At 42.3% G+C, this 26,185-nt stretch overlaps 1 protein-coding gene across 1 annotated transcript; it reads right to left on the reverse strand.

Moving 5' to 3' along the window:
- Positions 1–12,125: 12,125 nt before the first annotated feature.
- LOC127673651 (vascular non-inflammatory molecule 3) lies at positions 12,126–24,314 on the reverse strand. The gene is made up of 7 exons (XM_052169425.1): positions 24,078–24,314; positions 23,835–23,965; positions 18,966–19,158; positions 17,476–17,767; positions 15,940–16,310; positions 14,675–14,848; positions 12,126–12,777 (listed from the first exon to the last, which is right to left on the reverse strand). The coding sequence occupies exons 1-7, from the start codon at positions 24,288–24,290 to the stop codon at positions 12,649–12,651; spliced, it is 1,503 nt and encodes a 500-aa protein (XP_052025385.1). The 5' UTR covers positions 24,291–24,314; the 3' UTR covers positions 12,126–12,648.
- Between the last annotated feature and the right edge of the window lie 1,871 nt (positions 24,315–26,185).

Here is a 26,185-nt window from a genome sequence, read left to right on the forward strand (position 1 = left end):
AGCTCATCGTTTGCATACAAACTGAGAATCGAGTGTTCCATGGTACAGTAAAGAGTGTCTTAGGTAGGGTTTTATTGCTGCAAAGAGATAGCCTGACCACCGCAATTCTTATAAAGGAAGACATTTAATTGGGGCTGGCCTACAGTTCAGAGGTTTATTCCTTTATCATCTTGTCAAGAAACAAGGAGTGTGGCAATGTGTAGACATGATGCTGGAGAGGTGGGAGTCCTACATCCTAATCTGTGGGCAGCAGGGCACTGTGTGCCACACCAGGCATAGCTTGATCATGTGATACCTCAAAGCCCGCCCACACGGTGACACATTTCCTCCAACAAGGCCACACCTACTCTGCGAAGGTCAGACCAACAAATAATGCCACTCCCTATGGGCCATGCCTTCAAACACATGAGTCTATGGGGGCCTTTCCTATTCAAACCAGCACAAGGGAGAAGGTTTTATTGTAGATATGAGGAAGGCAACATCTGGGGCATCTGGAAGAGTTCAGAGCAAAGAGAGAAAGAAGTGGACTGAATATGGCCAGCAGACTGAACATGGCCAGAGCTATCTGTGAGAGAGGGGGAGAATAACATGAGACAGAGAACACAATAGGAGAGAGAAAGAGAGAGAGGCAGAGACAGACAGAGACAGACAGAGACGGAGACAGACAAAGATACAGAGAGACAGAGAGAGCAAGCAGGGCATGTGAAGAATGGGTAACTGGGGGGAAAGGAAGCTTCTGAGCTGGAGGGAGTTTAGAGTTAGGGAGGAGGTGAGAAAAAATATAGAGTTCAAGATGAGTAACAGGTACTTGAGATACTGAGGGAGCCTGGAGACCAGCATGAGGTCTGACAGGCTAATAGGCACCAAAGATAGCCATAGGTCCCTACTGCCAGAGATAAGGGAAATGACTCTTTGGTAGAGTGGAACCAGCCTTGCAGTTCCAGGGGAAACGCTGGTTTTTGTCTCACCTCCAGAAATCCTCCATGGTCTTTGTTGAGCCCATTTCTGGATATTTGAACCACCTTTTGGAGTATTGGGAATGGTAGTTTCCTCTAGGCCTGACAATTTGCTTTTCGTTTGTTTTCCTTGACTTGGGGGGATAGGTACAGCGGATGAAACTGGCCCTCAGTATGTACTTCTGGCTGTTCTGGAACTCAGTGTACAGATCGGGCTGGCCTTGAACTCACAGAAATCCAACCAGCGCTGCCTTTCTGGTGATGGCATGCAAAGCATAAACCACCACTCCTGGCAGAGCTCTTCCTTTGTAAGTCATGATAAAGAAAGTGAAAGGCCTAACCGTGCTGGGTGTGGTGTGTGTGGGCAGGGGGGTGGGGTGGCAGTGCAGAGGTGAACCTCACTGTGGTCTGTGTTGGTAGTGGGGTAGGGTACTGAGCAAAGGTGAACCTCACTGTGGTATACGTGCCTGTGTTGGAGGTGGGGTGGGGTGGAGTTGCAGAGGTAATCCTAACAGTGGCACAAGTGTGTGTATGTGTGTGTGTGTGTGTGTGTGTGTGTATGATGAGGTGTGTTGGTAGAGATGCAGAGGTAAAAGATAATTAAAAGCATGGGTTACAGCTTTTAACATACGGGAAAGGAGCAAGGCAGTTTCAAGATTTCAGTTGTTTTGTCATGAAGAGCAAGAGCTAAGAAATGAGGCAAGGCATGGCGGCGCTCACTTTTATTCCCAGTGTTTGGGAGACAGAGGTAGGCTGGTTTCTATGAGTTCAAGGCCTGGGTGGTCTACATAGTGAGTTCCAAGCCATCTAAGGCTATGTAGTGAGACTCTGTTTCTAAAATATAATCAACTCTCTTGGGGTTTCTATTGCTGTGAAGAGACCATGCAACTCATATAAAAGAAAACAGTTAAGGCAGGCTTGCACTTCAGAGATTTACTTAGTCCATTGTCATCATGGCAGAAGGCATGGTGTCATGCAGGTAGACCTGGTGCTGGAGAAGTAGCTGAGAGTTGTATATCTGGTTCCACAGGCAAAAAGAAGAGAGTGACACTGGGCCTGGCTTCAGCTTTTGAAAGCAGAAAGCCCACACCCAGCAAGCTACTTCCTCCAACAAGGCCATGCCTCCTCCAATAAGGCCACACCTCCTCCAGCAAGACCACGCCTTCTTCAACAAACCCACACCTCCTCCAAGACCACGCCTCCTCCAACAAAACCACACCTCCTCCAATGCCACACCTCCTCCAACAAGGCCACACCTTTTCCAATAAGACCACATCTCCTCCAACAATGCTACACCTACTCTGTGGGCTTATGGAGACCATTTTTTTATTCAAACCTACACACCAAAAAAATTTAAAAAAGAGCTGAGAAATGATTCTATAGTCTGAGGTTAAAGCCTTCTTTAATAAAATACTGCACAATTGTGTATGTGACAAGATACACAATATTGAGGAAGCTAAGGTCACCATGATGCACTCCAGCTAATTGTCTAGGAGCCAAAGGAGTCTAGAAGGAACTCCCATGAGTCCACACGAAGGGAATTTGACCATAACTCACATGGACAAAGGAACCAAAGACTTAGTTTCCTTCCATGTTTAGAACTGAGGATCCTACATCTCCTGCAAAAAGAATTCAAGAATAATGGGACTTGACATACCAGAAAGCATTGTCTATTTCCCAGATTGTTGCTGACTTCTAGTTACTGAAGTAAGTTATAGTGGATTAGGAAAAAAAAAAACACTTAAGAAAGTCTAGAAATTGTGTGTCACTTTCTGTAGGGATCAGAGCCGTCTCTATATTCAATGAACCTCAACTGTTGTCCTACAACCCAGAGAAGTCATCTGTTCTCAGCTGAAAAAAAAAAACAAAAAACAAAAAACAAAAAAACAAACAAACAAACAAAAAAAACCAAAACCAAAACAAAACCAATAATTCTTCTCTAAGTTAATCAATGATCAACCTGGAAAAGGACTCTCAGGACCAAGTGAAACTGGCTAAAGGTAACTAGAGGAAAGGTGAGGTGGCCTTCAGGAAGCTCTGGATGAACACAAGTCACAATACATTCCTGAGTGCTCAAGGTGGATTCAGTACATTTGGACTACAGTAGCTTCAGAAGAAAAAGAAAGAAAGAAAGTAAAAGAAAGGGTCCTGAAAGGGACAATTTGTTTCTTTATTACTAACTTATAGACTACAATAGCAAGACACTGGAACCATTTGTATAACCGTAAAGTATTCATGGTTACCTGATAGATAGCCTTGTTCTTTAAGGTCAATGCCTCTTTGTGTATACAAAACTCACCTTGTATATTTATAAATGATGGTTATTAGGATTCATGAGAGGGAAAGAAGGGAGGAAGGAAGGTGGGAAGGAAGGAAGGAAGAAAGGAGGGGGAAAGGAGAGGTAATTGTGGTGGTTTAAATGAAAATGGCCCCCACAGGCTTACAAGGGGGGGCATTATTGCAGGTGTGGCCTTGTTGGAGGAAGTGTGTCACAGTGGGTGGACTTTGAGGTCTCAGAAGCTCAGGCCAGGCCCAGTGGTTCACTCTCTCTTCCTGCTTGCTACCTGTGGATGTAGACCTCTCATCTCCTTCTCCAGCACTATGTCTGCCTGAATGCTACCATGCTTCCCACCATGGATAATGGACTGAACCTCTGAAATGTAAGCCAGCCCCAGTTAATTGTCCTTTGTAAGAGTTGCCTTGGTCACAGTGCCTCTTAACCACAATAGAAACCCTAATTAAGACAGTCATAAGTCAAAAGGATGGAAGAAAGAAAAAGAAAGCAAGCAAAGAAGGAAGGAAGGAAGGAAGGAAGGAAGGAAGGAAGGAAGGAAGGAAGGAAGGAAGGAAGGAAGAGAAGGGGACCTAATTATAAAATAGTAGCACACACAATTATGGCTACTCTGAAGGATCATGATCTACTGACAGCTAGAGATAATGAAGGACAAAGACACAGTCTGAAGGCCTAGCAACTGTAAGGTTCATGGTGTTGACTTCAATCCAGATATGAAGGCCTAAGCACCAGCTCACACAGGCAGAAAAACCTGTTTTCAACTCCTCTGCCTTCCAGAGGCTGGATGCCAGCTACTGATTTGTGATTGACTGTTAGTTGACCAGGTTTACCTGCGCTCACTGTTTAGAAGCTATCATAGCTGGGAAGACAGGACCATGAGGCCACTTTGCTCACATCTCATCAGACGAGAAAGCAAAGATGGCTCAGGCTAGAAATGCACCCCAAGGCTGTAACCCTCCAGGCTCACCCATTTCCAATGTGCTATCCTGGAGCCCAGTTATCCTCGTCCTGTCTCCTAATGGTGCCATGACCACTCGAAACATCGCCACCTGCTGAGAACTGAGTTAAAACACACAAGGTGGGGTGGGGTGCATTTTACACCCCAAACGCAGCATCTACCTAAAGTAGACCCTTGCTTAACTCAGCCTATCAGTTCTTCAACTTACTCAGCCCCAAACTTACTCCATGTAGCTGAGGATGCCCTTGAACTCTTTATCCTCTTACCCCTACCTCCCAGTGCTAGAACTTGTGAGCCCACTGATTCTATTGGGTTTCATAAGGGCATATTCCTTGGTGTGCAGCACCATACTTTGCCCTCAATCATTCTCCTCTCCAATCCCTCTTACCTACTTCAACCTGGTTCACTGGCTTTCCCCACTGGCCCCTCCCTCTTCCTTTTTTTTTTTTTTACAAGTCTCCAGTTTTCATCACACCCCTCCTTTCCTTAAGATCTTTTTCCCCTTCCACGATCCCCTTTACAATTTTGTAACTGTACACAAGCCCACAGACACCTTTTAATTTAGTACATGAATATGTGTAGACATAATGTTATTGTGCACTGTGTAAGGATTATCCTTCTATTATTTAAATGATGATGTCTCTGCCCCTATCTGGTTGCAATCCAGACATGGCATTGTAATACTTATTTTAAGAATGTCTCACCAGGTAGTGGTGGCGAACACCTTTAATCCCAGCACTTGGGAGGCAGAGGCAGAAGGATTTCTGAGTTTAAGGCCAGCCTGGTCTACAGTGTGAGTTCCAGAACAACCAGGGCTACACAGAGAAACCCTGTCTCAGAAAGCCAAAACAACAACAACAACAACAACAACAAAAAATGCCCCATCTCAAATGTTGTGTAAACATTTGTTTCTCATTTATTCTCTGATTTGTTAATAAGAGTTGATTGGCCATTGGCTAGGGGAGAGAGGACTGGATTTCCAGTCCAATCAGGAGAAGGAAAAAGAGAAAGAGAGGAAGAGAAGATTCATCTTGAGGTAAGAATCAAGGAAACACCATGTACTGGCTAGTTTTGTGTGACAACTTGACACAGGCTGGAGTTATCACAGAGAAAGGAGCTTCAGTTGGGGAAGTGCCTCCATGAGATCCAGCTGGGGGGCATTTTCTCAGTTAGTGATCAAGTGGTGAGGGCCCCTTGTGGGTGGTACCACCTTTGGGCTGGTGCTCTTGGGTTCTATAAAAGAGCAGGCTGAGCAAGTCAGGGGAAGCAAGCCAGTAAGAAACATCCCTCCTTGGCCTCTGCATCAGCTCCTGTTTCGTGACCTGCTTGAGTTCCAGTCCTGACTTCCTTTGGTGATGAACTGCAAAGTGGAAGTGTAAGCTCAATAAACCCTTTCCTCCTCAACTTGCTTCTTGGTCATGGCGTTTGTGCAGGAATAGAAACCCTGACTAAGACACACCACAACACACCTGGAACAGAGAACGCCAGATTAATATAAAAATTCAAGTATCTTGGGAATTTTGGCTGGGAGGTAGCCAGATTCATTCAGAGGATTGGAATAGATTAATAACTGTGCCTTAAAGATATTGTACCATAAAGCTTGATTAAATAAATCTTATAGTCTCTTTCTCATTTATTTGGGAGCTAGACACAATAGAGGAAAAACATTCACTTTTAAAAATATACCTACATATATGAAAGAACATGTGGTATTTGTCTTTCTGAGTTTGCCTAATTTTGCTCAGGATCTGCTTTCCAGAGATCCATCTGTTTCCCTGCAAATGCCATGATCTCATTTTTCTTTATGACTACATAAGACCCCTTTGCCTTCCCAACAAGATTAAAGGCATATGCCAACCTTCCTACCTTTCCAAACAGTTTTAATTTCTACTGAGGGCTAACAATATTCAATACACTACCAGTGTATTGGCTACCTGTGTTTCTTCTTCTTCTGAGAGCTGTCTATTCCATTCATTAGCCCATTTATTGATTGGATAATTTGGGGGTTTGGGTATTTGACTTTTGTAATTCTTTATATATCTCTGGTATTTACTCCCTGTCACATACAGAGATTGTATCTCTGTGTTTGTTTTAGTCACCCTATCAACTGTGGCTTTTGCTTTGGAGAATTCTTATAACTTTGTATGGTTCCATTTTCCCATTCTTGGGATAGTTTCATGTGCTACCTATTATTGAAGTCTCATTGATAATGGTCTTATTTGCTCTTATACCACTTTGACTAGGCCCACTGGCCAGTGAGCCTCTGGGATCTGTCTGTCTTCACCCCACCCCACCCCCACCCCCACCCCCACCTCCACTAAGGTTACAGACATACATCGCCATGTGTGGCTTTTACTTGGGTGCTGGGGATGTGAAACCAGGTTCTCATGCTTGCATCACAAGCCCTTTGTCCACCGGGCCATCTCTCCAAACCCAATTACTTATTTTTTTGTATATTGATTTTGTATCTGCTTCTTTGCTGGAAGTATTTATCAGGTCCATGAGTTTCCTGGTGGAGCCCTTATGCTCTTTAAGTAAAGGAACATTCCATCTGTAAACAGGAGCATTTCAATGTCTTCCTTAGCTACTCATATCCCTTTTATTTATTCCTCTGCCTTTATTGATCCAGATAAGACTAGAGCACTATATTGAATAATAATTGAGACAAGGGGAACATATCTTATTCTAGATTTTAGAAGGAATTCTCTCAGTCTTACTCCCACTTAGTATATAATGTCAACTATGAGTTTTCCACACACAGCCTTTTATTATGTTCAGATATGTTCCTGTTATTCCTAGTATTTTTTGGAATGGGGTGTTGGATTTGGGTTTTTTTGAGACAGGGTTTCTCTGTATAGCCCCTGGCTGTCCTGGAACTCACTCTGTAGACCAGGCTGGCCTTGAACTCAGAAATCCGCCTGCCTCTGCCTCCCAGAGTGCTGGGATTAAAGGCGTGTGTGCCACCACCGCCCGGCTTATTCCTAGTATTTTTCAGATGTTTGTGTAATTATGTCAAAGGCCTTTCCTCACTACTAGAGAAATGATCACATGATTTCTGTTCCTACATGTTTTATGTGCTGAATTATATTTGTGTGGCAATGCATATGAATTGAGCTAATCTTGTTTCCCTGAGTGAAACCAACTTGATCATGATAATATGAGTTTATTGATGTGTTCTTAAATTGAATTTCTTAGAGTTTTATTGAGAACATTAACATCTATGTTCATCGGGGAAATAGTCTACAGTTTTCTTTCCTATTTTGCCCTTACTCAGTTTGAGTATGGAGTGTCACATGTCAAGTGTCACAGAATGAGTCTTTCTATTTTATGAAACATCTTGATAAGTGTTGACAGTGAATCCAACCTGCCAAGGACCAGTCTCTGCTTGAAGAGAGGTTCTGAGGAAGGGATGTTCAGGGAGAGCAAAAGGAATGACTCAAAGTCAAATAGTGTGTGCAAGCTGACAGCCTGTGTTCTGCTCAAGGCTGATCTTTCTGGAGATCTCCAGACATGTCAAAGACCAAAGCCCAGTCTTTTATTTACATATCAATTCAATTGTTCACTCCAGGTTCTCTTCTGATCATGGACAAGTCATCATCTTTTGACCTTAGCCCCTCCTAGGAAAAGACAGCAAGTATATTTTTCTTACCCTTGTGAATGGATTCAGAGATCTGCCTGTCTTTGTAAGCACAGACAATAAACTAGCTGGGTGGAATCTGGCTCTGAGATCATCACTCCCACCACTCCAGGCCTAAATTCACTCTGTCCCAGGCTGACCTTGAATCAAGAATCTGCCTGCCTTTGTATCTTTTTAAAAAACTGGCTCATAGTGCAGCTGCCTCTGTTCTTTTAGGTCTGTGAAGCCCCTCATATAATTCATATTGCACTCTTATATTTTGCATTGCTGTGAGAAAATATATATGTATATATACTTTCTTTCAGTACTGCCTAACATTTTTCTGTATTTCTCTGGTTTCCATAGTAATCTCACTGTTTTTCATCTCTAATTGTATTAATTTGGATCTTTTCTCTGTTTCTTTTGTCTATTGACCAGATACTGGTTAATTTTGTTCACACAGAACACAGTCTTTGATGAATTTCATGTATTATTTTTTTAAGCCTTTATTTAATTTTTGTGCTGATCTTTATTGTTTCTTGTCATCTTTTACCCTGTTCTTGTTTGTTTAGCCCTTGGAGTGCATTGCTATTTATATGAGATTTCACCATTGTTTCAATGTAAGCATCTGAGGACAGCTTAATGTTCTCCAACAGTGCCAGTAGGTTAGGCTGCCATGTAATTTTGAGTCACAGAACTTTAAAATTTCTTCCCTGTATGTTGAGTGACTCAAGTGCCGTTCAAGAGGTCATCGGACACTCATGGACTAGAGAGATGCCTCAGCTGTTAAGAACACTTGCTTCTCTTGCCAAGGATCCAGGTTCAGTTCCCAGCACCTACATGGTGGCTTACAACCATCCTTAATTCCAGTTCCAGGGGATCTGATGCCCTCTTCTGGCCATTGAAGGCACCAGGCATACACGTGGTACCCATATACACATGCAGGAGAAACATTCAAGCACATTAAATTGCTTTAAAAATCTATTTTAAAGGTCCACTGTTCAGCCTCTGTGTGTAGGTGTAGTTTCTGTAGCTTTGATGATAATTTCTAGTTCTATTGTACTGTGATCTGATAAAAATAGGTGGTGATTTCAGTTCTTCTGTATCTGATAAGACTTGACTTGTCGCTGGGCATGGTGGTGCACGCCTGTAATCCCAGCACTTGGAAGGCAGAAGCAGGCGGATTTCTGAGTTAGAGACCAGTCTAGTCTACAAGTGAGTTCCAGGACAGCCAGGACTACACAGAGAAACCCTGTCTCGAAAAACAAAAAACAAAAAACAAAAAAACAAAACAAAAAAATGTCAGTTCAAATGTTCTCTGTTCTGAAGAAGACTCCATGGGCTGCTGAGAAGATTCATAGTCTGTATCTATTGGATGGAATAGCCTATAACAAATAATCCATATGTATTATGTAACTATCATTAAGGTTCTGTAGTGTACAATGCAGTTTAGCTCTAAGTTTTCTTTTTCGATTTTTAGTTTGCATGTATATCTAGAGATGAGAGTTGGAATTAAAATAGCCCTCTATTACTGTATGCAGACCTATCTGACATTATTTATTATTGGTGTTTTTTTTCAATTTACAATTGTTACAAGCCTTTGTTTATATGTACTGGCTTTCTTATTGTCTTCTAAGTACTTTTGGCTTTAGTGTATTTCATCATACAACAGAACATCATTAACAGCTTGTTTTCAATTTCTGGTTACCTCATAGATTGTTTTCTGTCCATTGATTCTTAGTCTGTAGGTGTTCTCTAGATGGAGGTATAGAAGACTGGATCTATTTTTTTCTTAAGATGATTCTCATATTTTTTTACTGTTTGAGGATTTTATACTTTCACATAATGTGTTTGTTTGACCGAATCTGCCTCCCATCCTGAGGATTGCTGTCTATATGCAGGCAAGGACAGGTACAAGATAAGGTTGCTACTTCAAAACTGTAACTTTGCTGTATTATGAACCATAATGTAAATATCTGATGTGCAGGATATCTGATATGACACCCCCAAAAGGGTTGGGACCCACAGGTTGAGCACTACTTATCTAACATCTGCTAGACCATTATACTTCTTTGCGTATTAGGGCCCTCTGCTGGCCACATTTGGTTTTGCATTCTATGGTGTAGAAGATAATCCTGGATCAGAGCCCCCCACACCCATACCCCATACTGGGAATAATTGTTTTAGTTAGGGGTGTCTCTCAAGGGTGCCAGGAGAGTGGGAAGCAACTGTAGCAAGCACTCCCGTCGGAACAGGCAGAGTTCTATCTTCATATGTTCAAGGCCTTCTGAGAACTAACCAACCAGAAGGAAGGATAGAGCTGTGGGTGTAATGCTTGGAACATCAGCATCCTTGGGCTCTCAAGAGGTAAGTAATGGACAGCTAGGTCCATCTTCCAGGCTCGGGTGCAAAGCCATCGCACGCCTGGTTTGTGTGCACTCTTCTTAGGCTCTGCACCTTTGCCCCATGAGTGTCTGGGCCGCCTGCTCTCTGTGTCTGCCTCTCTGGGCACTTCCTCACCCAGGATTAATACATCAATTTTTAAAAAGTAATTCATTTGTTTTACGTACATTGGCATTTTGCCTGCATGTGAGAGGGAGCCGGGTCCCCAGGAACAGGAGTTACAAGGGGTTGTGAGCTGCCATGTGGGTTCTGGAAATTGAACCTGTGCCCTTTAAAAGAGCACTTAGTGTTCCTAACCATTGAGCCATCTCTCCAGCACCAACCAACCGGGTTTTAATGCTACTATCTTTCAGAAAGGTCCCTATCACATACTCAGAAATGTTTAATCAGCCCACCGAGCATCGATGTCTAATCAAGGTAACATGAACTTAACCTCCACCTGATGGAATCCTTATTTGTATACAACAGAGCAGTTCCCACAAAAGAAATCCTCTTCTTAAATACGCAGTCCACGTTCTATATTGACATATACCTGAATACATACACAAAAGCCAAATGCAGTTCCAATTAACAAATTCATGCTATCCTGAGTAGACACCTAGCCTATGGTATCCCACCTTCATTTCTCACAACACAGTGTTGTATACTGGGTACAGTATAAAGAAAATATTGACTTTGGCTCATGGTTCTAGGTGGAAGACAAGGGACTACTCTTATGGCTAAAGATGCTCCATTTTATGCTAGATGTCCATCTTGGCTCCCACCAGCCCTGTGTCTGTGACTCCAGTCCCTGGAAGATAAGTCCCCAGTAACCCTGATTCAGTGACACCGGCCCCAGATGTACAACGATGACCATCTACTTGTGATGATACGACTAACTGATTTTTTGTTTCTGTAACTTGCTTACGCATATAACCAAAGATTGTTTTGAGTTGCCTAACCACTTAGCAGAACAGAACAGTTTTTGCTTGCTGATATCGAAGGTCTTCCTGTGGTTTTTCCCTTTGAAAAGTTCTTCCGCAGGACTGAGGGCCCTGAAGGGGACAGGGGCTTCACAGGAAGAGCAACAGAGTCAACTAATCTGTCCCCTGGGGGGCTCTCAGGGACTGAACCACCAACCAAAGAACACACACAGGCGGGACCTAGGCCCCTTGAACATACATAGCAGATGTGCTGCTAGCTCTTCATGGGGGTCCCCCCAACAACTGGAGCGGGGGTCTATCCCAAAAGCCATTGTCTGTACATGGGATATGTTCTTCTAACTGCGCTGCCTTGTCTGTCCTCAGTGTGGGAGGATTCGTCTAGCCTTGCAGAGATTTGATGTGTCAGGATGGGAGAGATACCTGGGGGGCGGGGTCTTCCACTCTCTCAGAGGAGAAGGGGAGGGGGTAACCTGGAAGGGGAGCACTGATCAGGATATAAAGAGAATAAATAAATAAATAATAAATAAATTTGTAGGGGCCTTCCCCATGCCCCTCCTTCAAGGCAATCTCATATTTGGCTCAGAACTTGTTCATCCTTCCTGTTAGCTAATCAATAATCTTTTTAAGTATAATTGCATTGAGTCGATATTTTTTCCTCAGGGGTCACAAACTCTATATAACACACAAAGCTGGTAATACTCTTTTCTTAACACAGTCCCAGAGGAGAGTTAGATATCACATGGTAGGAAATGGTGCTATGCGCTAGACCCCGCCCCTTGTGCCAAGCCCTGCCCCCATCATAGGCCCACCACAAACACACCTACAAAGCCACAATATTCACCTATGGGTCTGCACCCTAATTATTGAAAGAATTACTTCTAAAAATGGTGGTTGAATTAAGTGTCCTGCTGTTAGGGTGTCCACCAGAGAAGATAGCTCGGACATTAAGCCAATAGTAAGGCTTTATTGGCCATCTGGCAACTGCATCCTAGGATAGCCCCAAGCCTTTCTCAGAGGAATTTTTTAAGCATAAACAAACAAACAAAAAACCGAGATACATGTTCTGGGTTGACATATTTCAGTTAACAGGAAGAGTTAGGCAAAAGTCGAACTACAGGAGGTAAAAAGCAAAATTAGTACCTTTTGAGACCTTCCCCAGGACTGTATGGGCTTTGATGGATTAGGCCTTTGTTTTGGTTTTGCCAAGTGTCTATGGGCCAATTTTTACAGCCTGAATGGTACTTCCCACCACACAGTGAGTTATGTTAAGTGTTAGGTACCTACTATAGTCTGGGAGCCTGTTACAAGTACTTCACAACGGAAACTAAATTTGATGATGAATTTTGGAGGTAACAACCTTATGCAGGCCATAGCACCCCAATTACTTTTTTATTGTTTCGTTTCATTTGATTTGCCTTTCCAGGAACCTACATTGGAACGCTGCAGATCCGTGTTCTCTCTCATTTACAGCTAATCCTGACAGTCCCCAATGAAGGGGATCACGGCAGCCTCCCAGGTCCCTGCCCTAATCGAGGAGGGTCCCTCTCGAACACTCTTCCGTACAGGGCCATCACTAAGACAGGCAAAGGGGCTCCGCCTCGGCTCCTCAGACGTCCGTCTCTTGAGACCTGATGAAGCACAGATGAGAAAGGGTTAATGCCACTGCAAAGCTCAGTTCCTAGCAGTCTCTTCCTTTAGAAATATCCTCCAAACAGTAGGGCCGGATGGCACACAGTACACATGGTTTGATGGCAGAAGACTTGGCTTTGTGACTTTGGTCTAATTATAGAGGAATGGGGTAAAAAATGGAGCAAGCAATCTCTTTTGAGGGTAGTTAAATACTGTGCAAAAGGTATTCTTTAAAGACATGGACCACTGCACAGCTATGGCCAGCGTTATAGCAGCCTCTTGGCATTCCCACTGAGTAAGTTGACTGTGTAAGCGGTGTTTTCCACTGTACTGAGCACCTAACTCAAGGTCTAGTACCTGCTAGACAAAGTCTCTCCCATGATCTATACTCCGAACTCTTTAAAATGTATATTTACTTTTTAGATTTATTTATTGGTCTTATGCATATAAATATTTGACCAGCATGTATGTATGTCTGTTTAACACACACATGCCTGTTGCCTGTGGTGGTCAGAAGAGGATGTTGAACACGAACCCACTAGAACTGGACTTGCAGATCTGCGTGAGCCACCGTGTAGGCATTAAGAATCAAACGCGGGTTCTCGACAAAAGCAACAAGTGCTTTAAACCATTATTTCAGATTAATTTTTATTTTATGTATACGAATGTTTGCCTGCATATTTGCATCTGCATCATGTACACACCGCGTCTGAGGAACCCACAAGAGGGCATCAGAGTCCCTAGAACAGGAGATACAGGCACTGTTGCAATGTCTGTCATGTACATGCATGTATGTCCATGCTGGGACCCACACCTGGGTCCTTTGCAAGACTAGAAAGTGCTCTTGACTGCTGAACCATTTCTTAAGCATTTGTATTGTGTGTGTGTGTGTGTGTGTATTTTATTTGTTTGTTTGTTTGTTTTTTTTGAGATCAAGTCTGTGCCTAGTCCTGACTCTCCAGGAACTTGCTTTGTAGACCAGACTGGTCACAAACTCACAGAGATCCACCTACCACTGCTTTCAGTGTGCTGGGATTAAATTTGTATATTTTTATTTTAAGACTAAGTCTCACCAACTTGTCAGTTTTGACTGGCCTCAGACTCACTGTGTACCCTGTGCAGGCCTTGAGCTTCTGACCTTCTGACCTCAGTCGTCCATGTAGCTTAGATTACAGGTCGCTCTCCCAGGCCCAGAGAGCTACACTGGGTGATGGACTGTTTAACCTGAGATTCTCCATTATACAAAAGGTTATCAGTAATCCATGTTCTAATTTATAACTCCCCAAGACTTCACAGTTTTGTAGAACAAGGCACTCAAATTTGTCTATCACAGGATAAATCTGCATTTACAGCTTGTTCTATCTCAGGGCTAATGTGGCCTGTAAACTATCTACCATAGACTAGGCAATAACTGCCTCCCCCTCCTTCTCCCCCTCCTTCTCCCCCTCCACCCCCTCCTCCTCCTCCTTCTCCCTCTCTTCCTCCTCCTCCTTTCTTCCTCCTCCCCCTCTTCCTCCTCTTCCTCCTCCTCCTCCTTCTCCCTCTCTTCCTCCTCCTCCTTTCTTCCTCCTCCCCCTCTTCCTCCTCTTCCTCCTCCTCCTTTTCTTCTGTTTGTTTTTTGGGTTTTTTGGTTGGTTGGTTTGGTTTGGGGGTGGGTTTTTGTGTTATTTTTATTTGTTTAAGACAGGGTTTTCCCATGTAGAGCTGGCTGTCCTAGTACTCTCTAGACCAGGCTGGCCTTGAACTCATAGAGTTCTGTCTGCCTCTGACTCCCAAATGCGGGAATAAAGGCATAAGCTACCACCGCCCAGCCCTTTATTTCAAAGATGAGATCCTTATTACAGCTGGTCTACTTCATGTATTCAAAAGAAATGTATCCTCTTGAAGGCCTCTTACTTCATAATATCTTTCCAGGGCAAGTTGACTCCCACTTAGGACGAGCTGTGGGAAAACATATTTCGTCCCAAAGGTGCCACTGAGAGAGAATTCTTCAAACTTTGTAAAAGCTGACCCCACGGGTTCCCCACAAGTTCTCAAGTTGGTGGTTTGACACTTCAGCAATGTACATATCTAGGTAAAAGGAGGGAAAAAAGTAGTCATAATTCAGTTTCAAAGAATAGTTTTCATTTAAGCAGTCTCAACTTGTTAAATATTAAGTCAGATTTAATGGGGCAAGATTATCACACTTTTTCGGTTGTTTGCTTGTTCGTTTGTTTTTGAGACAGGGTTTCTTTGTCCTGAAACTCACTCTGTAGACCTGGTTGGCCTCGGTCTCAGAGACCTACCTGCTTTTGCCTCCCAAGAGATTAAAGGTGTGAGCCACTGACGCCTGGCAATTATTACACTTTTAATGAAGGAAAAAAATCAATAGAATTTTAAAGGTCAGTGTTCTGCATACTTCTAATTTAGATTGTTTTGTAAGGCATTTGCTTTAATTAAATTTCTTGAAATTCAGTCATGCATCCATGTGGTATACTAGGTCACAAATTAATTTAGCCCCTAGCTGAAAAGCCCTCAAAACACATCTGTAAAGTAACAAGAGGATGCGTAGAAGTTGCTGTGATTTAAACTGGAACTTGCCTGCAGAGAGCTCAACAATTTACTTCCTGCTTTTCACTTTGTAGCCAAGAAAAAGAATTTGTTCTGGCTAAAATGAAACAAGTAAAATGCCCTGGGGCTGCAAATAAACCCAGGATAGATGCAACCTTAGACCAATTAGCTGAGTTTAATTCAATATTTAAGGAAAAGCTATGATACCTGTGCAGATTATTTTATATTTTATTTGTCAACTTGATGCAGCTAGGGTCATCTGGAGGAGGAACCTCTATTGAGGAATTCCATCAGATTGTAGGCAAATTTTCTTGATTAATAATTATTTATGTGGGAGGACCCAGCCCACTGTGGGTGGTGCCACCCTTGGGCAGGTGGTCTTGAGATGTATAAAAGAAACAGACTAACCAAGCAATAGCAAACAAGATAGTAAGCAACATTCCTCCATAAGCTCTCTTAGTGCTCGCCTTGACTTCCTGCCGGGACTTACCTCAGTGATGGATGGTAAACCCTTCCCTCCCTAAGTTACTTTTACTCTTGGTCTTTCTTTACAGCAATAAAGAGCAGTGACTTAGAAGAAAACGTAGCAATAAGGTATCCAAGCATTCTACCTGTAAGTAATACCGGCCTTCCACTGTATGGAGTCCGTCAAAGGCCCCCAGGACATACACCTCATCCTTTCGACTCTCAGACATCTTGTAAGTCAGGTGACAGCACAGGTCCTTTTGGCAAACTGTATAATTGCCAGCGCTTCCTGTAAGCTTGGTGAAGCTGAATTCATCAAAATAAATCATTCCCGGGAAGCCTGCCTGCTCCGATGAGGACGGCTTCACAGTCCTGGCATAAGCGCTCCAGTCAACCTCTGCAGGGGCAGCACGCTGGCGCGGCCGAGACCTCAGCTCTGAAAGCAGCAGCTGACCGCTCTCCGTCTCCATGTCGTAGTGGTACACTCTGACGGCTTCCGGGCTGTAGATCCCGCTCCCTGGGGCCAACGCAAAGAATCGCAAATGTTGCTTCCAAACGTTTTACGGTGACAAAAGAGAACATTCTCGTGGGAAATTAAACATAATTAGGCATAATGTTATTAAAGCACAATGACTTTTTAAAAGATGTTAATTCAATGTGACTCTGCTTTCTGCATAAGGTACTGAAATGATCATTCGAGGGTTTTGATTTTTTAATTTTTTTTTAAATTTCCCCCCTTTAAGCCAATTGAACAAGAAAACCAAAAATTACCCCAAACATGAAGAATAATTTATTGGGAGGGGGGGAGGGCTGGAGAGATGGCTCAGTGGTTAAGAGCACTGACTGCTCTTCCAAAGGTCCTGGGTTCAAATCCCAGCAGCCACATGGTGGCTCACAACCATCCGTAATGAGATCTGATGCCCTCTTCTGGGGTGTCTGAAGACAACTACAATGTACTTAGATATAATAAATAAATACATCTTTTTTTAAAAAAGAATAATTTCTGCTCTACAATGGCCTAGTTAATCTATTCAGGTTTAAAATTCATTTGCCATATTGAAAACCACTCATTAGAGAAGCATTACCCTTAATGTGGATACTACCAAGAGTAAACTCTAAAACCAATTAGGCTTAGTAATTTTGTCATCACATTAAAAAATTTAATTTCAATACTACTAATAGATGATGGCTGGGACATCCTTAGTGCTGTCTTTTTTTTTTAATGGCTGAGCCACCTCTCCAGTCACCGCCGCCATCCCTTTTTTCCCCATTACCTGACCCCTGACCTCTTTATAACTTCAGTTTTCCTCATGACACATATAGATAATATCTGCTTCTTTTCCTTACCATCATAAAGCTCTTTAGGCAGAAGCCTGTGCTACTTTCCAGGCATGGCAGGAAATGTCTGTGACCCCAGTACTTGGGAGGCTGGGGCAGAAGGATCATAAATTTGAGGCCTGTCTGGGCTGTATGCCAAGATCCAGTCTCAGAAACAAAGCAATCGATTGCCTGTCCTGAGAAAATAAACACGTAAATAAATAAATTAAATCAACGCAGAAACCCATAGCATTGCTAATTTTATGGGAGTGGAGTTAGTCATCGAACCATTAAGGAAAAGTTTGAAAATCGATGGGGAGCTCTTTCCCAAGACAGCCCTTGCCAGCTGAGAGATGAGAATTTACCTGTCATGTGCATTCTGGTGTTGTGGGTGTTGGCAGCAAGCAGATTGACGCCCATGGCTCTGGCCCATGCTGAATGGAATGGAACTGCTGAGAGCAGGGGCAGGGTGTTGTACCACGCCGTGGGTAAGAGAATGCTGTCAACCTGAGAGTCCTTCACAACCATCACAGCTGGGTCATAGGAAAAAATGTCAAAACAAGTGAAGACGCCAAACTTCCCAAAGGGGGTGTCAAAGGTCACCAGCTCCGAATCTTTGGGGAAATCAAACTGAATCTCTGGTTCAAAAAGATTGTACTGCCAAAGACAAGCAGAAAAACAGGAAATTAGGATGGAACAAATTTACCAGTAGATATGGTCGGTACCCTAAATCTTTTCTTCCATGTATTTATGTTGATATGCATACGGTTCCATGAAGATTTGCAAACGTCATGCCTGTTATATAAACTATCTATGAGTTTTCCACGCTATGACATTAATCAAACATGTTATGCTTAAGGATCAATAAACAAATGAACTCAAGTGACATCTAAGATGTGATTATTTCTATCTTTAAAAGTGCAGAATGAAAAATTCTTTATATTACTTTTAATTATATCAAAGTGTCTATGTGTAAGTGTGGGTTCCAATGGACCAGAAAAGCATTTCAGATCCTCTGGATTTACAGGTACAAGCAGTTGTGGGTGTCCAATATGGTGCTTGGAATTGAACTAACATCCACTGTAAAAACAGTATATTCTCTCGAGCCATCTCTCAAGACCACAGACAGGATGAACTCTTGAGTCTTATAATTTTAAAACTGTTTCCACAGTGTTCTCCAAGTATCAACAGCACACCCTGTGTAAGGTCTAGCATGTGTTAATAAACTTTATCATGTCTACTGTGGCTTTTATATAAATTAAGTGAAGTTGACTTAAAATTAATTTCTACTATGGAATTGTTGAGTCTTGCTAATTACTAAGATATTGGTTATCTTATTTTTTTCATTCTTCATTTTTTTCATTCCAGAATGCTCCTGCAATGGGACCTACTTTCTGTGGGATGAGTAAACTTTTCAGCTACACACACGTAGATATTTCCCTTTTTTTTAAAGAACCAGTTTCTGTTGGGATTTTTGTCTCATAGCAATCAAAGCATCACATTGAGGTAAATAGTAACACAGTATTAAATAATAATATATTGTGTACCCCCAGATCCTCTGATGTTAACTCAAAGACGGAATAGTGTTTCTCCTTTCCCAAAAGATATTTTAATCTTTGTAAGGCTATTTTCACATCTTCTTTAACATCTTGCTACATTCTACTTTATGGTCAACTTACACAGAGGATCCTTAACTGGTATACAAATAAACAAAATTGCCTTTTCAACTAGAAACGGTAATAGTTATGAAATTATATGTAATGGTTATACCTTCAGTGTTTAACAAACAAATATTTATTTACATCATAAACAACAGGGAAAAAACAAGTTTAACGAAAGCACAGGTAATTCTTACCTTATGGTAGCGGCCTGTTAGCCTACCCTCAGAATCGAAGACCACATTGGTATTATATTGGTAACGGCCATCCCGGGGACACTGAGGGTCAGTAGTATTGCATGGCTTCTTGTCCCCAATATTTGCCACAATATAGATAGAGTTCTCCTTGGCCAGGCAGCTGAGTCTCTCCTGTACTGGCGTGTAGCCAAACCTAACCCAACAGATGTTGTCTCAAGTTGATGTCATAACAGCGACCTCCAAAATAGCACAGTAATGCTATATATTTCCTAATGCAACAACTCTAGTTCAAGAGTCGGCAGAAAAGACTTTAGAGCTCGCAAGCAGACTCAGGAGATGACTCAGGGATGGGCTTGCCTTGTAGGTGTGAGGACCTGAGTTCAGATCCCAGAACCCATGTAAGTGCCAGGCACAGCACCATGCACCTATAATCTCAGCAGTGAGGAGATGGGAATCAGAAACAGAACCCGGCTTGGAGTCTGCTCAGCTGCCTTATGGTACAGGGTTCCAGGACAATGAGAGACTGACTCAAATATGAGTACAACCTAGTACTTGTCTTTATGATTGTTAGTATCTTCTATTGTGCCAGAGAGTCCAGGACGAAAGCCTAGGGAAGACTGAAGAGAAAATAATACCCTCTCTTAAAATGGGGGGAGAAGCTATGCAAGGATTTGAAACTTAGCAAACTCCTCTATGAGACAGGCCTCGCCTACAATGGCAGCTAGACCACTACAGATTTGCGGCTATAAACTGTGGTCAAAAACAAAGTAGAAAGTGGCAGAAAACAGTTGGTCCTCTGCAGGTCATTGTCTATGGGTAGCACGTGCAGTGGGAATATAGAAGAATGCATATCCAAAAAAATGCGATAGGCAGCTTCCTCCTTTCTATCTTAGAGGGCCGAGCAGAGAAAGCACACATCATGAAATTGTCTTTATATTTATTGCAGACTAAGAAAGGAATGTAGTGAGGCAACGTGTGGCTTCAAATATTTGAACATCTCTCCTGTGAGAGCTTCGTGTTGTGAATAAACACGTACTCAACGAGACAGATCAAAGGCCAAGGTTATAAGGAGGAAGATATTGCAGAAAATCAGGTAACAGATGTTAGAAAGCAGACTACTCTTCATGAATAAATGTGCTTGTTACTTATAATTTTCAGTCTAGCAGGGTATAGTGACAACAAGTCTATTCAGTTACCATGCATGGCTTAATGCAAATGGCTGTGTGATGTGTACGTATGAGTATGATCATGGGTGTGATGCACTTGTCCAATGTGTGTGTAGGTGTATGTGTGTGAATTCAGATGACAACCCTGAATGTCATTTCTCAGTTCCTTCTCCCGCCCCTGCCGCCTCTCACACAGTGTCTCTCATTGGCTCTGGACTTCGCCAAGTAAAGCTAGATTGAGTGGCAGCAAGCACTCGGGATTTGGATGTCTCTGTGTCCCAACTTGCCACTGCCAGAATTTCATGTGTGCTTCTGTCCCAGTCATTTACCTGGGTTCTGGGGATCAAACTCAGGACTCCACACTTTCAAGGCAAGCCTTTTATGAACTGAGACCTCTCCCCAGCCTTCAACTGGCTTTAATTCCACTTACACTAATTACTAATTACACAGCCTTTCTCCCTTTTTCCCATAGGTAATGTGCAAATATTAACCCTTGCTGTTCTGAGTAAACAATTGGGTTATGCCCAGCACACCAGATACAGCTCCTGGAATTCAACAAAATCACAACGAATAACTAACACATCTCCAGTTTCTGTTATCATGAGAAGACAAGCAGGACAGAGGTGGCGCATCTGTGTGTGTGCATATGTGTTCACATGTGTGTAAGTGCACACACGTGAGCAGGTGCATGTGGGTATCCAGGTGGAGGCTGGAAATTGATGTGCCTTGTCTACTTATTCTCCGTTGGTTTATCAAGACAGGATCTGTCACTAAACAATTTGCCAATTCCTGCTAGTGCGACTAGCTAAGCTTCCCTGAGAATCCCCCATCTCTCCCTCCTAAGTACTAGACTACAGATGGTCTCTATGCTTGCTTGGCTTTGTGTGGGTTGTGGGGATCTGAACTCCAGATACAACATTTAATTGGCAAGCGCCTTATCCATTGAGCCACCTCCCCCAACAGTTCCATGTTGGTGTTTTGCTTTGTTTTAAGTAGAGTCTCGTTGTGTAGCCCAGGCTACCTTTGAGTTCAGGAAGCAATTCCTCCCACATTTTTCCTGAGTGATGGAATTACAGTCTTAAGCCTCCTGATATCCAGTTGATTTCCTCCTTTGTTCTGCAGAGCTGAGTATTCATCACTGAAACAATTGTGTTAGAGTTTCGTGAGCCACTTGGCTTCCCAGTCTGACAGAATTCAAGTAAGCATAGCTATCAGATTTACAGGCACCTCATCAGCTCAAGTGACCTCATCGAGTGAGGTATATGTTAATCCAAGCACTAGAATGACAGCAAGTAATGACTGCCTTCCCTGCTGGGAAAAGCTCTCAGGAAGAAGACACTGAGTCACCCTCCTACACTTCCTGTACACACAGATCAGTGACATTTGGAAACTGTTTTCCCAAAGGTAGAAGAAGTCTCAAGGTGAGGCTTGACTCAAATAGCAGCGCTCAAGTATGGGAGCATGGGTCTTGGTTTCCATCTGCCTTCAGGTGGTCGGAATTATTTCCAAACGCTCTTCCTTAGAGAAGTGGTCCTCAGCCTTCCTAACGCTATGGTCCTTCAATACAGTTCCTCATGTCCTGGTGCCCCACAACCATAAAACTATTTTCGTTGCTACTTCATAACTGTCACTTTGCTACTGTTACAAATCATAATGTAAATACATGTGTTTTCTAATGGTCTTAGTTAACCCCTGTTAAATGGTTCAACCCAAAGGGGTCAAAACCCACAGGTGGATAACCACTGCCTTGAAGGCAATAGATATGAGTCTGAGAGGGTACATGCATGTTTTATAATTTCCATACTTTAAAAAAAATCACCTGTGAACTATGTGAAAAGCTAAGTAATTATACCAAAAAATAAGCTAGCTCATCTTTTTTTAAAATTATAGATATAGAGCCGGGCGTGGTGGTGCACGCCTGTAATCCCAGCACTTGGGAGGCAGAGGCAGGCAGATTTCTGAGTTCGAGGCCACCCTGGCCTACAGAGTGAGTCCCAGAACAGCCAAAGCTACACAGAGAAACCCTGTCTCGAAAAACAAATATATATAAATATAAATAATAAATATATATAATTCATAATTAAATATATATTTTAAGAAAGTTATGCCCAAACCACAGTTATTAATAATTTCTAAAATCTCTATAAGGAAAAGAGTTCAGAGTAGTTTACACTTGCTTTCTTCTATCAAAAAGAAGTTGTTGTGCCCTGGGATGTTAAAGAGAACACTGCAGCATAGGGGGTCTCACACACCATCTCATTTGCCATTCCTGTCTATTCTATAAGGGAAATAGAGATGGGATTTCATTGCACTCATATTATAGATAGAGAAACATTTGTGCCCCAATCACTCAGCCGGGAGGCAGTAATATGTAGACTCAGAAAAAAAAAGCTTCCTGTTCCTTAATTTGTTTTAATGAGATAAAGCATTTCTTTGCACTAATTATATATGTAAACATATGCATTTCTTCACTTTTGGTATTGTCTTGGCAACATGTTGCATTTTATAGCTGTGCATGCATTTTGGCTTGGTCTTTGTTTCTTTATAAACTTAAAAATATAAATTGCTTATATGAAAAAATATACATAGTAGTTAAGCTATATAATTACAAGGACTTATATGTGGTTCTATCACCAGTAACTGGAATATTCTTGACCTATAACAGATATTCCATTCTACTTTTGGTATATATACATAAAAGCCCAGGGGAAAGTATATTTTAATGTCCTAAGTCCCTTAAATACTTGTTTATGAATAAATTATTTCCAGTTGCCACCAAAAAAAAAAAAAAAGCTTCCTGTTTCAAACCCCCTTGCAACTTCTGTGCACCTTATTGACTACTGTGGAACCATGGTGACAGCACGGAGTTAGGAACACAGGCTCTGGAAGGGTTAGCTTGGGAACCGTTTGCAGTTTTCCCCGGGCTGCCTGTGGACTCTGCCCTATGGATCCACTCACAAGCCTAACCAGTGACTTCCTGTAGACTGCTCAGGTGGCATATTTTATCTAAAAGCTGTCCTTAGATTTTCAACAGCCTCCGATAGGACTTCCTTCAGCAGTGATGCTCACTTCTCTCTCTCTCTCTCTCTCTCTCTCTCTCTCTCTCTCTCTCTCTCTCTCTCTCTCTCTCTCTCTCTCTTTCTTCCCTTTCTCCCCACTGCCTGCCTATCTTTTTCTCTGATTCTCTGTCTCTCTGTCTCTGTCTCATCTCTGTGTCTCTCTTCTGTCTGTCTGTCTGTCTGTCTGTCTTCCTGTCCTTTACAGCCAGTTGTAAGTAGTTGTTTTAGTGTGTCTCTTGACCTTAGCAACAGTAACTTAGAAAAAGAAAAAGAAACACAGGCTCATTAATCATTTCATTGCTCTTATGAAGGCTCCTGGCTGAACCGGCTGACTTGTTCTTGAGAGCACACGTTCCAGAAATAACATTCTCACTTGGTTGAAACTTAGTTAAACATACTTGTTGGAAACAGTTCACATGCTAGCTTTTAAAAAGAACTGTGGTCATAATGAATCAAGTATTCTTATCCAAAGATATGTGCCACGTGAAGGCACATTGAGTAGCAGACACTACGAAACATTAGGCCAATGCCACCGACTATCTAATCATCAGAAAAAATAACAAGTCAAGCCAGGTGATGTTACTGCCCTATCTCGTCATTAACTCTTTGTTGACAGAGTCATTCACTCGTTAGCATGATGTTACCTCTTAGGGTCTCTACAGGGAATCCAGTTCACTTCAGGGGCTGGTATATCCTCTAGGTAGGGGTAAATGGTCTCCCTGGTGAAAATCCAACCATAGATTCCGTCTTCTGGGGTCACAATGATATGCGCGCCCTGCTCAAAACAGGCATGGAAAAGACTAAGTTCCTCATCACTTTTAAATACCTACCTTCTTGTCTAGTTGCAAATCTATACCCCGTCTCAGACATGAACAAAAGGGAGTTACCTGTCCGGCTGCCAGCTTGATTGCGTTCTCCAAAATGTCTAAGTTCTTGTTCATCAGAAGCAAAGCCTCTTCAGTGGAAACAGGGCTTTCTGTTTTGTTTGGCAATATAACAGCATGTTCGTATACAGCAGCAATAAAAGTGTCCATTGTACCCACAGCCTGGGCAAAGAAGACAAAACTCGCTACCCATTGAAGAAAATAGAATGAAGCCATAATTAAAATAGAGTGATCTCTGAACACCAGAAGGTTCTGCTACTGTGTATCGGTGGAAAAATCTTCAGACGCAAGCCCCGACGACAGCCAGCTGCCTCTGTCGCCCTGTGAATGTGGAACATGGCGTTGAGCAAGACTGGCAGGCAGAAGTACAAAATTGTGTGAACGTGCTTTGCAGCAACTGTTGACCTTGCCGCAACTCATCTCCAAAAGGGAAATTACTGAACCAACCAGTTGAGTCCATGCAAAACACACTGGTCAAGTTCTTATCTGGCATGTTTTTAAATGAAAGGTATTTTACCAGCACACCGATATTCCCATTGGTAGGGTCAATACTGGAGTGTTCTAGAAGACAGACATCACATCAACCATTTGTTGAGGTTTTTTATTCATGGCTGTAACAGGAACAAGACAGTCTAAGAAAAGCCCAAGGGTTTTTGATTTCCTTAGATTGGTTTTATTTTATTTCTATGGGTGTTTGCCTCTATGTGTGCATCTGTAGCAAGTTTGTGCCTCATCAGATCAATCCAGGAAGGCCATAAGAAGGTGTAGGATCTGTCCTGGAATTGGAGTTGCAGGGGTTATGAGCCACCACACAGATATTGAGAAAAAACCCAAGTCCTCTGAAAGAACAAGTGTTCCTAACTACTAAGACATTTCTCCAGCCCCGCCCCCTTTTATAATTTGAGAATTTCATACAGGTCTATACTGAGTTTTAGTCAAACTCACAAATCCAACCCCATTCTTACACCTCTTCTCTCTCTCTCTCTCTCTCTCTCTCTCTCTCTCTCTCTCTCTCTCTCTCTCTCTCATATGCAACAATAAATTTTTAAAATTATAAACAAAAATGAAAGAAACTTCAATCTTGTTTCCACATGACATTATTAGATAATTCAAAGGGTCTTACTCTTTTGTTTGGAACAGGCTCTCAGACAGTTTGGTTATTTGTAGTTATACACACACACACACACACACACACACACACACACACACGGGTTTTGATGATGCTGGGAATGAATCCAAATGTAGACTCTCTGCATATTAAGCAGGTTCTCCGCCACTGAGCTACGTTTTCAGCTTTACACCATCTTTCTCCATCTTTGTCTATCTTCTATGTCATCTTTGCCTACCACCTTCGTAAGTTTCCCAAGGGCAGAGGCCAGATTTCAGTTCAGCAGCTCATATGGAATCACACACGACACAAAGCCCTGATTCCTTCTTTGCTAACTGCGTACTTTGGCCTGGTTTCAAACTGAATCTCTTTGTTTGCATATAAGTTGATTTCGGGTAGAAAGACTCTCTTTTAAATCTTTTAATTTTAATTTAAACCCGATCACAAAATTATTGGTACTCACTTACTTAAAGGTTCTTTGAGATGTTCATTCGGATTAGGGAAATGTGCGGATTTTGGAAATGTGTGTCTCATTTGCCTCTCGCTTGATTCTATTTTTCAAATCTCCTTGAATTTGATAAACCACTGGGTCTGTCTTCTCTCAGGGCCTCCATACCTTTATGCCTGAAATGGCATAAAGGCGTTCGAATTCCCTCCAGGAAGAATACTTAAGGATTGCTTATTGAACAAGAGAACTAAACTTACTAGCTTGCCTTGGCTTACCTAACGTTCCGAACAAAAGCAGAGGAAAGGATATGGGAATTCCCCAGCCTCTTCCCCAGTTCTAAGTCCAGGAAATGTTTTGCTTTCTTGCATGTTGAAATCAATAGCAACTCAACATAAATATATTCTCACCTAAAGAATTTAATCAGCCCTTTACTTCCTGTGTTAGGTGCCAGGGTTGTACACAGACAGAGGTCACTTAAAATGATATTTTACACATAATCCCAGCAACGGTTTGGAGTATTATAATGTTGGGAAATTTAAAGTTTGGAGTTTGGAC

The sequence above is a fragment of the Apodemus sylvaticus genome, chromosome 23 (assembly GCF_947179515.1).
Source record: "Apodemus sylvaticus chromosome 23, mApoSyl1.1, whole genome shotgun sequence".
Classification (NCBI taxonomy): Eukaryota; Metazoa; Chordata; class Mammalia; order Rodentia; family Muridae; genus Apodemus; species Apodemus sylvaticus.